General features: G+C 44.6%; 1 protein-coding gene across 1 annotated transcript in view; it reads left to right on the top strand.

The window, feature by feature from the left end:
- si:dkey-215k6.1 (transmembrane protein 132D) overlaps window positions 1–14,102 on the top strand; it is a 136,029-nt gene that overhangs the window by 69,438 nt on the left and 52,489 nt on the right. Inside the window, exon 4 of the mRNA XM_057033442.1 lies at window positions 6,629–6,769. Within this exon, the coding sequence (XP_056889422.1) occupies window positions 6,629–6,769 (141 nt within the window). The remainder of the gene's footprint in view (window positions 1–6,628; window positions 6,770–14,102) is intronic.

The following is a 14,102-nucleotide window of genomic DNA, read 5'->3' as shown; positions in this document are numbered from 1 at the left end:
AAGCTGGTGCCACTCACACCTTCAAACTCCACCCGCCTCTGATCCGAGCTGAGAATCCTGATCATGGCGAGCATGAATACATGTGTAATCAGGCACACGCGATAATGGGATTCTTTGTGAGGACGTACCTGTCAAAGGTGACGGGGGGGGGAGTGAGTTGTTTCTAGAACGAGACATAAAACGAGAGAAAGATGGACTTGAATGTTTTAAGCAAAAACACTGTGGCGACAAAATGAAAAAGGCTGAAACAGATGGAGGACATTTACCTTGGAAAAAACCTCCCACAGCTGTTCACAGCTGCACATTTGACCCACGAACAAAGCCACAGAGATGTCTTACATCCTTCTTTTCAAATGTCTGACAACTTTTTTTTATACTGAGTCTCCAAAGCTGCACTCCTCCGTCTGTTCCTCGTTGTCTGGCTCGAAGATTTCAAAGAAACTTCCAATCTGTTTGTCACTCTAACTTGAAGACGCTAGCCAAACACCTCGTTTGCAAATTTAATTTGCAAAGTATTACTAAAAACCTTAGGAAATATCCCAAACTCCCAGATTTAAACTGTATAATAGCAACACTTTTAGAGACAAATAGAACAAATAGCAGGCACCTTTTAAAATCTCCAGCTGTCAGAGTTGAACGAATGCTTTATTTGTCGCACTCACAAGTTTGATCTAATGATCTCAGAGTCTCGCGGCAGGACAACTTGTTAAAACACCAACTTTGCAGCTCAAGAAAAAAAAGGCTGTTAAGGTTGTCAGTGAAGTTATTCTCCCACCTTTTTTCAATGTATTGAAAAGTTTGTCACCAGTAAAGGAGAGAAGGAAGACTGAGAAAAATCTACCTGCAATTTTAAGAACATGTTATTTTGCTCCCTGTGGGAAACAAGATGTTAATGGTCTGATAGCCGAACGTTAATGACGCCACCTCTTTGATATATGAAGCTTTAGAACTCCTAAATTCCTAACGTGGGTTACGGTTTAAACCAGTTTTATGGAATGCAGTAATTCCTATTCTTCCAACTGGGGTGTGTTGTGTGTTTTAACAGGCATTTGCTTCATGGCGCCACCAGAAGCGTTGTTAAATTTGGTTTGTGATCCAGAATTGACCAACTGTTAAATCGTCCTCATTGTTTATGCATTAGAAGGAACAACAGACATCGATGAATCTGATGAGTTACACGATTGCTATTACAGCCTGAATTTAACTGTTCACTGTTTCCGTTCATTACTCTGGAAACATTTATGAAAATGACGCTTCGCGGCCATAAACCTTGTTTCTGAAACCATCTGCTCCAGCTGCAACGTTAGATAAATAATGTGCATTAATTACACACCTGCTGTTTTAGTTTAGCTGGTATTTTAATTCAGAGAATGCACATACTTTGCATTTACGGGCTCTAAATTTACGGAGGATTTAGTGCCTTGTGTTGGTTTGTGATGTATAAAGTCCTTGAATGTGGCAGCCAAATCTGAGACTCCAGTCGAAGTTGGATTTAAGTCTTAAAACAAATAAAATGTAGTCGTTTTTTAAATGCTGACCTCAGCTGGCGGCTTTCTGACATCTTGCTCTTTTAGTTTGCGTGAATTCTCATGTTCAGTCTTTAAATCCTAACCTCAGCCACATATGGGACATTTTATACATCCACTGAAAACAAGAAATCATCTTGATAGCCTGCAAAATCAGGACTGCAATGGAAGAGAATTTAGAGTTTAAGAAAAGCCTGAAACAAAACATGCTTCTCTTGCTCTGTGATTAATTCAATTTTGGAATTAGCATATGTTAAAATAAATAAATGTCACCACTTCAAGTATGAAAAGAGTTTTTAATATTTTGGATGAATTTTCCTTCAACCCTGGAGGCCCCTCACAACTGATATGAGACTTAATTGAATAAGTTAAGCAAATAAGTGCTATTAATATTTATAGGTGTGGTATTAAAATACATTCATATGCAGATGATGATATACTAATTTCATCAAATCTGGAAATATCTCCATCCATATTTGAGAGGATGAGAGAGACTTTTACAGCACGTCCTGCTGCAACATTAAAGCATTAGAGGAAAATTTAAAAGGACAGAACATTTCCATTGTCTCTGGGGTGAGAGACCATCATCAGTCAATCAACTTGTTTGCAACTTGATTGTGTTCAGAGCCAGAATGTTAATGAAAGCAGGGTTTTTGGGAGCCCTAAAACAAGGACTGGGTTTGTGCTTTTGTGTGTTGTCACGTTGAATAGCAGCAATGGCCTGTTTCCAAGGTCTTTAAATATGTATATGACTGAAAATAGAATGTATTTACTCTGAACATGTTATAAAAACATGTTTGAGCACTCTCAATCCACAGAAGGGAGGTCCCGAAAGGGGGAAAAAAAAACCCCGAAAATCAGACAAATATGCTCAAAGTGCATTTGTTGAAAGAAACCAAAATCCAGAAAATACGGCGTTTAAATAAAAATTTCAAGAGCCTACTCGTCACCTTGCTCACCTCAACATTCACATGTCTGTCATCATCTAGGTAGTTTAGGGGGTCAAAATTCCATCATCAAGTAGCAAAACCCTGTTGATTCCAGTTACAGACACCTCATAATCTCCAAGATTTGATCGGGAATTTCAGCCTTCAGATTGTGTGAACCTGGCAAACAAACCTCTTAAGGGGAAAGTTGAACTCGTTCAATCCATCCAGAGCCTGAGCCCAGAACACTCAGCTGTGGCCACATACAACTGTCTTTAAAAGGAAGAAGCCTTCAGCAGGACCAGGCTAGTAGAGAGGCAGATACATCAGGAGGAGTAGAATAAAACCCAACATATACAAATATATCAGTCATGGTTGTTTGTTATATCATTTGAGAGTGTGAGTGTAATTAGATATGGGGAAAAGCTATTTTTGAGCCTAGTGTTTCTGCATCTCAGGTTCTCCTGAGGATATAGATTTAAACCTCAGGGGTCACCCGGGTCAGAGGTCAGTGTGCAAGTATGAATGTACCTGTAAAGCAAACAGTGGAGGGAGTGGTGTGGGGGGGGGGGGCTGTGGTGGTAGATGTGTAACCAACAACCACTGGAGCGGCACCCCTGCAGCCTCGGCCCACAGCAGCATCACTGAAGGTTCGGTGACCCGGCTCTAGCCCCAAGCTTTAGTATGGCTGGAGTAATGACTGTCGTTATAGAATCACTGGGCAGCTTTCTCAAAAGGGAAGGTTTTCAGATTAATCTTAAAAGTAGAGAGCGAGTCGGCCTCCGGTACCGGGACACGGAGCTGGTTTCACAGCAATGATAGCTAAAGGCTCAGCCTCACATTCTTGAGACGATACGGGGCTATCGGCTTCTCCAGGTATGATGGAGCTCGGTCTCCAGGGGCCTTGTGGGTCAGGGGAAGCATTTTAAAGTCTATTCTGGATTTTATAGGCAGCCAATAAAAATGTTCTGATGCTTTGGCGTTTTAAGCTCCTGGAAGCGTCTGAATTTTATCTTATGCCATAGAAGATCTGATTTCTGACTCTTTCTCGTTTGCTTCTTTTCACCTCTCTCATATTTCTGTCTCCCGGGTTGTTTCTCATGCGTCTCTGTGCTGCCGGGTGTAAATCTTTCTGTCATCGGCTGGTCTTTGTGTTGCGTGTCCGGCGTTAACGACCAAACCTGCAGTCTTTTTCTGTCAGATCCATACATGACAGGTCCGCGTGACCTCGTGTTAACACCGATTGTTCCTCTGTGCAAAAGAGAGCACAGTGACGGGAATTAGTGCGAACCAGAGGCAGAGAGAGTCTCGGGCCGTCTCTTGACTGAGGTGCGGCCATTTTTAACTTCAGAAATGTTTGTTTTGTTGCACTGGTAATGTGGGGATTTTAAAACGGCTGAAGGTGGGTGAAGATTAAAGGATCATCTAAAGGGAATTAATTGGATTTAAGCAATACCTCTTTTCCTGGAAAACAATCTATTCTTTTCTTCAGTGGGTCAGAATGCATCCCTTCATCCTCTACTTTGACTGACTCTTGGCTTGATCAACCAAACTGAAGGAACTTGAAGTTGGGAACTATTTGGTATTTGTTCTAGGTCTTATACAAAATACCACAGAAATAGAAAGGTGGTATTTAAAGAAATATGCCACCAATACCGAAAATATCTGTCAGACTGACAAGGTGAGAGAGTCAAAGAGTGTGAACGGGGTTTAGGCTTGTCATCCTTTCCTGCCTTACCTAAAAAAAAAAAAGGACAAAAAAACAGAGGCTTGTCGGGCTGTTTGGCGGCGTTCAGATCTGACAGAGGCAGCTTAGGGACGCAGCCTTGTCTATCATCCAGCTCGCTGACAGACACACACGCAGACAAAAACAGACAGATCCACCCCGGGACAAGAGTGTCATGTTTTCGTACACGTATGACCCCCCATCCCCCCCAACACCACCCTCTCTGTCTCCATCTCTCCTTTATTCCTTACTAGCGGCTAAAATCCCAGCCATGTTTAATATGTGTGGCTTTACTGACTGTTTAACTGCTTTGCTGCTAGCAGGCAGCGTACAAAAAAAACAGCCGTCTGTTGAAGACGAGACGGGTAAAAACGGTGAACGGCAAAATTGGAGGAAACAAACATGAGGAAAGATGCTGCAAAGAGAATAATTTTTCCTCAGATTTCACAGTTACATATTGCATTAGTGAGCGTTTCCTCCCCTCTTACATGCTAAGTAATGCATAATCTTGCCTTAAGTGTTGAATTTCCCTCATTACTTTACATTGACTTCCTTTTCCAGGTTGCTACAATCCCTCTGCGGGCGCTGCGTTGATTTTAGAGCAGCAAATGTGTGGCAGCCGCCTCTCTGAGCTTTGTGTGTCATTGTTTTTTCAGTCACATTCTGCCAGTCAGAGCATTTTATTTATGACTTGGCCGTCAGAAGATTCACTGGGATGAGTGGGAATCTATTCAAATCCGCGTCTCTGCTTTCACACCATTATTTCATTCTGTAGTTCACATCATATCACCTGTTTTTGTGGGGGGTGCTTTTTTTTGTCTGTCTGTGTCTGAGGTGGATTATCTTAAGTTCCGGCTTGGTTGTGGGGGAATACAAGAGGAAGGTGAGGTAAAAAGGAAGAGATAGAGGAAGAGGTGCAGAAAAAACAACTGGTAAGAGAACATTTGTGGGAACTCTTTCAGGAAAGTTCTGCTTATGAAAAAATCTGTTGAATAATAGAAGAGTTTGGGGGAGTTTGTTTTTTTCTGGCAACAGACACACACGAGATATTTTAGTTCGCCGTCACGGCCGACTCAGACGCTCCGAACAGCCTCCAAAACTTCTTTCCCTTCAAGCGTCCTCAACGTAGCACAGGAACGCTGACAACAATGGTCAAGTTTGCCTCCTTATGTAAATTTACCAAAGAGAAATGTCTCCGCGTCTGGCAGGAAATCCGGGATTTCATCCTTTTTAATGACTTTCGTGCATCGGTTCTTTACCTTTCATAGCTCACGCAGGTAAATACGCAACGCAGGAGAGCATATCCAGAGACTGCCCTGACATATTTGCAGGAATCTTTTTGGCAAGACATGAAGTGAGAGCAACACATGGAACTAAATAATGAGAAAAGAGACAAAGAGAATTGGCAGCATTTCACCTCCTGTGTTTGGGAAGAACAAATCATATATACTAGAGGATACATCCGCGTTGTAACCGAGTAAATGCTCGCCAAAGACGGTTGGATGCATGTTATTAAGATAGACTGGCTGGAGCACACGTGTGCACGGGCCTGCATAGTGTGGTAATAAACAGAGGGAGGGTATCGTCGAGGTGATAAATAGAACAAAACACACCGGGACAGATTAGCGAGAGGGAGAGGAAGGGAAGGGAGACAAAGAAAATAAAGAGATTAAAAACAGAACTGGGAAAAACAGACCAGCCTTGAGAATGAATGATGGAAGAGGGGCAGAGGGAGTGATGGACTATGGAACGCAGAGAAGGAGGAGATGGAATGGAAACAGCAAAGGGATGGATGAAAGGGAGTGGGAAAGGGGGGAGAGGAAGAGAGGAGCGGGACGAGTGATAGGAATGATGAGGGAAAAGGAAGGCGGGGCTGTCGGGATGGGAAGGGTGGAGGTTTTTAGATGGTGGAGATAAAACAGGAAGCAATAATCGAGATTAAAGGAAGAGACAGTTGGGGAAATGTTGATTTTTGTTTTCTGTTAAAAGGAGATGAGAAGGTGTTGGAAGAGTGAACATTGTCCACTCCGCCTCCCCCCTCCAATTACCAAAACCATCATTTGTAATCTTGAAACGATCTCCAACCCAGCGTGAACCCGCACGTGAATCTGTCACACAACATTTCTCCTGGTGAAAGTGTGAACTTTCATGAGAACTTCCGCTGTCAGCCTTTTGTCTTGTCCCTCCAAAATATTCAGCAGGAGGCAGTGCCACGCTGCGCGAATCAATTTTAAAAGAAATTTTACACAAAGGGAGCGTGGCACTATCAGGGATTAAAGAAAATCAGCCAGAAAATCGGGGCAGGGAAATTCTGAGCGAGGCAAATTCAATTTCAGGCAAAGTCCCCTTAACTCCCCCTGTGACAATTTGGCTTCTTTCCTCTTGTTTTTCATGTGCTCGTCTGAACTCCAGATTAACCTCTCCCTCTCTCTTCTCATGTGTCTCCGCAGGGTGTGGTTCCAGTCAGGCATCAACTTCCTGTCTGTGAAACCTAGCAACCTGGTCGCGTGGGAGATCAAACAGGAAATGGTGCCAGGAAGCAGCTCCTTGGCGGTGCTGTGCCAAAGGAAGGCCTACTCCACAGCAGAAGGGTAGGTCTGAGGGACAAACCCGTTTTCAAGACCTCTTTCTTGAGTTTTTTTTTATTTTTCATGAATCTTGGGCACATCAAAATTTGGAAGCATCAGCTCTGGTCCCAACAGATCTGCACTCTCCAGAACTGGGTTGAGGTAACGGTTAGGGCGGCGAACATTATACTGGTTTGACCAGTGTGTGACCAGCTCAGGCTGAGAACAACTGAAGCAAAAGGGTTATAAATGCGCCCAATTTTCATTTATTCCTGTTGTTTGAGACACGCGGGGCTTTTGTCGGCAAGCCAGCGACATCCTCAAGTGATATTGCTTACTCCACTTCCTGCTCCTTCAGATACATAAGAGCTGTCCACTCGCAGCAACATCACAGCCACTGAAATATGCACATACATGCATGAGCGCGACTCAGAATCCACAACGAAGTTTGGGGATTTTCACAAGTGCGCACCAATGTTCTCCTTCCCGATCAACACCGACAGTTGTGATGGGAATGAACTAGATTTCTCTCCGGTTGACTGGCCGAATATGCTAAAAAAATAAAAATAACACTGCGGATTTGCAGAGAAACGGGCATAAATCGCAGAGACGCAAGATCTTGGTGATTGTAGATCTGTACGGGGGAAGCTCAGCCGGTCCACACTGAGCCGCTCCCACTGCTCAGGTCCTTGTACCGTGTCAACAGCAGCACGCACAGCAGAGTTTCACTTGAACGCTCAGGAGTGTGAACAAGAAAGATGAATTGTTTCCTCTAACTTCTCAAACCATTCACTGTCCAAAGAAAAGACACAAGCTGAGGCCAAAAGGTCAGCGCTCTATAACATTCCCCTGCACAAATCGGTTCCTTAATTCTCATAAACGAGCCCTCCAACTGAATTCGACCTGGTGCTGATGTCCTAGTGTTGCTTTTGATGACACCTTTGATCTGAAGGTTGTGCTCCATCCCACAGCTGCTTAAAGGTTTTGTCTGCACATACTGAGAGTTTTGAGAGCAGGATTGTGCTGTTGGATGGGCTCGTTCATTTTTTTTCTCTCACGCTCACACACACACACACACACACACACACATGCACGCACGTACGCACACACACACACACACACATAGAGCCAGTATGTACTCAACTCGTAGTCTGACAAGCTGTAATAGAAAGCACTGACCCAAGCATCAATGCTAAATTTGCCATTTACCAGGTAATTGCTCTGTGAGTTAAGTTTGTGTCAGGATGTTCAAAACAAAGACCAAACACACTTGCTTTCTATTTTTCAGCCAAAGTTTGTGAGGGAATCACAACTATCTCCACACTGTGCAGCCGCCATGTAGCAATAAGCATAAGAAAAGATTAAATCAAAACAGATTTAACTTAATGGAAGCAAACACACACGCAAATCTAAGACAGGACGGGGCGGACGGAGGCTGCCGAGAGGTCAGAATCCGGCATTTGATGGAGATGTTTTCTCACGCTGACGGCTAAGCGCGAGCCCCATAAACATGTGTTTGCATTCGCAGGCAGAAGCAAGCTCGAATGCTACTGTCTTGTAGTGAAATATGAACGGTTTATCTGACAGACAGCTGAAGAGGTGGGAAAGTTTTCAGCCGTCTTCATTTATTCCTTCTCTCTTCACCTCATCGTCACCTCTCCACTCCAGTGATATCCATCCGTCCATATCCTTTCTCACTCTCTCCTCAGCCCCAGCACAGCGCTGATGTATTGCTCAGCACCGCGGGAAACGGCTACAGGGCGACCTCAGCCAATTAGCACCACTTAGCTAGACATTTGCTTCGTCTGGGCATGAGTGATGGGCAGCATTGGCTCAAGGAGTAACCCACATGTGTCAGGAAGGGAACTAAAACCCATGACACAACAGCCTAGAGCCTTCTGGTCAAGGCCTTTGGAACAGTTTAGAGGTATTTGAGAGCTGCGGCATAAAAGTTTAAGCACAGTGTCCATGAATGGTTTGCATCTTTCATGGGCTAAAGCCTTGGAAATCAGCAGGCCCAGCTCACATGATCATAACTGGGAATCAACTAATAAGCAGACCTGAAACCTTTACATGCATGCCATATATGTGATAAGAGATCTCAAGTGTTTCAGTCATTTCAATTTTCACTTGTACATGGTGACTGATCATGCAGAAAAGCTAGCTTTTTTGGCGACAGTGGTCAGGTAGACATTTATTGTCAGTTAATCACGTCTGCCCTTTTTAAACCCCAATAATAGCTGAAATCACCCAAATGGTCCTAATCAGTTGTTTACACACCCTGAACTGTGTTGCCTGACTAAAACCACACAGGTTTAATTGGCCATTAGGGGTAAGTGTCCACCCTGTGACTCGAATAATTGTCATTAGTGTCCGTGTATTCGTCGCTCTAGAGGGAGCTCTGCACATTTCACACAGAGCTGCACTCATCTTCTGAGCCGAGGGGCTGCTAAAAAAGATAGCTGGATTTTATAAATCAGGAAATGGGCATTAAAAAGGTATGCAGAGATGTAAAACGCAGCAGTAGCGTGGCGTTTAAACTGATAAAAATACTAATGCTGAGCAACAGTCGGGTAGACCGACAATAATTTCTGCCTAAACTGCCTGGAAAACTGTTGGAGAAGCAAAGAAATACCCACAAGCAACTTCAGCTGAGATGCACCATCCCCACTGTGGAGGAGGATCTCTGATGTTTTAGGGGTTTGACATACGACACATAGAATTTAGTCAGGAATGAGGCTATATACAGCAAGTCATCATGAGAATATTGGAGAGAAAATGTAAATTCTCTGCCTGGGAAGCTGCACAGGGGGCCGGGCCTTCAGCGGAGGTTCTGGAACGGCCATCAGAGTCTCCTGGCTTTAGTATCATGCAGCCACTTTGGGGATGTTTGAGATGGGCAGATCGTGTTAGACAGCCCGAGAATTTACAGACCTGGAGGCTTTTTGCCAATAAAGACTCTGAGAAAACACCCGCCCCCCCCCCCCCCACAGCTGTCCCTGAAGACTACACGCCGTCATCGGTGCTGAAAAGCCGCAGGAGACATATATTGAATATTAGAAACAGCTGCAGTGTGACAGAGGAAAAAACAATTTGGGTTGAATAATTGTTGTTATTTATGAGAAACTGATCAAAGGTTTGGACACAACCATCACTGGGTTTACATCAAACCCCCGTTCGCCAGCCTTTTCTACTCCGGGTCCATCACGGCGGTGTTGTTTGAGGTGTCGGGCCTCTAAATGAGCTTTATTCTTTTTCATCAAAGTGACGGCGGGCAGGAATCGAACCTTTTTCCCGATCAGATTGAGATTATTTCCTCCCACGAAGAGCGACGGCGAGAGCGACAGCCGCACGCACGCGTGCAGTCACTGACGTCCTGTCTGTACGTACACCTGCCAGCTTCAAAGCGATACTGTCAACAAAGAGACGCGTGCAAAAGCACAGATTAGGACGTGCGCGCTGGCGCGTGCACGGACGCACAGGCCGGTATCAACACAAACAGACGCGGGCCTAGTTTGCTGTGGAAGCCCTGCATATTTCATGATGAAACAACAGCCGACACACACACACACACATGTCTGTACCGTGCTCCACAGACGGTGCACAACACTCAAGATGGTTGGCTTTTATCAGCGATTGTGTGGGGGCGGGATGGCTAATTAAAAGAGCTGATCTGTATTAATCTCTAATGAGATAATACATGCTGAGACATGAAACAGTGAGTGTGCTGGGTTTTTTTGGAGTGTGTTTTGGTTTTTTTTAATGAATAAGAGGGTGAGAATTATTGCTGCCTCATACAATTAACCCTGCGAATTGATTCTGAATACCTACAGCGTCACTTTTCTGTGATATAATAGGAACCGACAGGATGCCATGTTCGCTGTACGTGCAGCATAGGCAACGGCGTGCCCGCGGATGCAATAATTAGCAGCGGCGCGTGGGCTTTTTCAGCGTGCGTAGGTGTATTTTGGTGCCGCTGTGTGAGCTGATGACGCCTGTGCGGTGGGAACACATGTGCTATTCCAGATCTGTAGGATTCCTGTACATGTAGGTTGACGGATATATAAGAACAGACGCGCTGTGTCGAGCATGATGGCCGCGATTACTCTCCCGCCACCTCCCCCCCCCCCCCCCTCCCAGGAGGCCCGAGCAGTGTTTGTTTACTTTCAGCCTAAGTAAAGTTTGAATCAAGTCCAGCTTTGCTTCTTTATAGGTTCTTAATCAGTTTTCTTCTGCGTGGTTCCTGTGAGTCGCACAGTTTGACCGCCGCGCCATCGCTTACCCATCATTACACGGTCGTGTCACACTGCGCTGGGGACGCGCCGCTCGGTTCTGCCTCCCCTCCCTGCCCCTCCGCAGCTCCGCACCAGCGTGCTGAATAACAAAATATAATTAGATGTCGGGGACGCGCGCGCGTGCGTTGGTGCCTCCTCTCCCTGTGACGCTGCCATTGATGTGCCCTCGAGCAAGATTTGTTTTGGTGTTGGAATTCATTTTGATTATAATTTTAAATTGTTGCGCACGTCTCCCTCCCCTTCCTGTTTTTATTTACTTCCATTTTAATCTCATTTCCCTGTATTGTGTAATCTGCCGTTCTGCTTTCACATATTAGATTCCTCCTCTGATTTCACTGTTATGACCGAGTCATTGTTGCAGCCTGGTCTTGAGTTGATTCCACTCTTATTTTTTGGTCCCGTTTATAAAAAAAATAATAAAAAAAATAGATTCCAGTTCACCCCTTTAGAAAGAGCAGCCTAGCAGCAATTGTGTTTTTGTTTTTTGTTTTTTATGAGGGGGGGAGACAGTTTATTACTGTTAGTGAAATGGGAGCGCTGCTCTGTTTCGTGATCTATAGATTAACACTAATGGGCCTCATTCAATAGCAGAACTGGGCTAATGTACTGTCAACACTCCCTACACTGACATGCTATTTATCTTGCCTCGCGCGCCTGTGTGTGTGTGTGTGTGTGTGTGTGTGCGTATTGTAGTTTTTCTTGCCCCTGCTGTGGGGGAAAACATTTTCCGGTGTTTAAGCTCTACAACCTTTGCCCCACATGTGTGTAACGGGTGTCTGACCTCCGGTCTGCCCGGCTGACATCGACCTTCCTCAGGGTCAAAAGTCTAAAGTATCGAGCTGTTTGTCACGGAACCTGTGTAAAGTTCATCCAGCATTTTGTAAATACTCTGCCAATCGGTAAATGTATGTTTGGGTTCAGGTCATGTGACGAGAGCGTTGGGTTAGGGCAGTGCTTGAGTTCCAATTTGTTTTTAATGGCGCAGAAGAAGAATAACTCATAAGAATAATATAAAACAGGAACATAGTTGCTAATTTAAGGAAATACCTGAGCCGTTTCGTGTTTACAGAGCTGAATAGTTTGCGACACAATCAGGGATTCGTCTGGGAGCACATCGGCCCGTGCCAAACCCCCCCTCACTGAATGTGGTGCCTCAAGCGTATCTCCGATGGACATAACGAGGACCAAAATATGCATTGAAGTTGCAGTGATGCCATTTTGAGTAGGTTAGAACTTGGATAGGAAGGGTGTTCTGATTATTAGGCCAGGAGGGTTAGGGTTAGGACTGGGGGTGGGGCTGTTGTGTTCAAGAGTCCTCACAAAGATGGGTCCCATAAGTTAATGCCTGACAAAAGTTGCTCAGAAACATTGAATAAATTTGAGACTGGCCGTTCTGATGAAGCAAAGTGAGCGTGTTGGTGGTTATCTGCCTCTGTCGATGAAGAGAGACGAGGGCGGCGGGGTTAAGTGAGGCACATTTGGAGTCATTTGTAAAGACAAACAAACTCAACAGAAACCAATTGTTTGGGTGTTGGCAGCTGCTCTTTCTCACACACACACACACACACCACACACACACACACACACACACACACACACACACACACACACACACACACACACTGTGCCAAGTTCAGTCTCTTTTGGCACACTGGAGGACTAAAAGCAGCAGCAGAATGGAAGGATAGAAACAGCAGAAGGCTGCCAACTAGAGGAGTGGGGGTGTGTGGGGGGGTGTGTGGGGGGGTTAAGCAGCGAGAAAAGAGCGTGTCAAGCTGGAAAATAACACTTAACAAAAAAGAAGAGGAAGATGTCCATGAAAGCGTGACACTGTGTGTGTGTGTGTGTGTACACTGTGTGATAACATACATAATAGCTCGGCAGTCTATGTAAAGGCGCCGTTTTAGCCTGCTTATGGGATATCTGCAGAGATCCGTCAACACATTTGTCTCTTTTGAATTGATAGCAGTGAATTCACCTCTTTTTTTCTTTAAGGCAGCGGAAAGACTGATGCCATCTGTACGAGGGCAGATTAGTCTGTCGTGCCGCAGCAACGATGAGTGGCCTGTATCGGATTTTTGTTTTTAACGTGACCCATAACTGTGTGGACTCCCAGATCCATTCGTCCGGTCCATTTTGCAGATCAGAATTGATTACTGTTATTTTTAGATGGCACATATATGGCAGTCTGCAACATGAGGACGGCCTTTGGCAGTCCCAGATCATGAAGGTCAGAGGGATAGCCCTGACCCCACATGAGGGGCTCCCCTACTCACCCTAATTTACCAGATAATTACACATTTGTCAAAATATGAATTTGTTTGTGCTGGTTTAACCTTAAGTCGCATCATTACTTGACACCAAAGACCCTGAAGGAGACCCCATGCAGCCACCAATGGGCCCTGACCCTCTTCTGCTCTCAAATCTGACAGATTTTGTTGCTAGTGGTAGAAGTGACCCATGCTGGAGTTACTTTAAAAGTGCATCATGTAACCTGTCATTGAATGAACATTAGCTCGCAGCAGTTAGCGGCTAGCTGTTGAGACCGTGTGCCGTTTGAAACTAAGGAGCCTTAATGTAACTATTGTGATTAATGATGATCTAGTACAAAGATGTCCCGGTGAGATATTTGAAACCTCATGTAAAACACTGTAAAAAACACAGTTTTGACAACAAACATACACACACAGAACTGAAGAAGCCTTCTGGATAGAAGGCGAAACGTCTTCAAGAGAAGAAACCCAGTCCAGTTGACAGAGAAAACTACCTTGGATTTTGACAACAAACTTTCTTCAACAATGATCTGCTGTTGTTTTCAGTGAAAGCTGCAAAAAATGTCCAGATTTTAAAACTTTGCTGCAGCTTTGTCAAGAAAGGGGGAATTTAGTGGTAAATACTGATGGAGGACAGAAGGAAACATCGGTGGAAGGACCGTTAATGTGGAAGACAGGTGAATTTACAGCCGTAGAATTCAGATGTGAACGGCGCAAGAACCGAAAAGAGAAGAGGATTGTGAAAAGATATATAAAGGAGATTTAAGAGGGGAGAAATGGAGGATAGCG

Source organism: Takifugu flavidus, chromosome 5 (genome assembly GCF_003711565.1).
Source record: "Takifugu flavidus isolate HTHZ2018 chromosome 5, ASM371156v2, whole genome shotgun sequence".
Lineage (NCBI taxonomy): Eukaryota > Metazoa > Chordata > Actinopteri > Tetraodontiformes > Tetraodontidae > Takifugu > Takifugu flavidus.
This window is presented reverse-complemented; position numbering and strand designations above follow the sequence as displayed.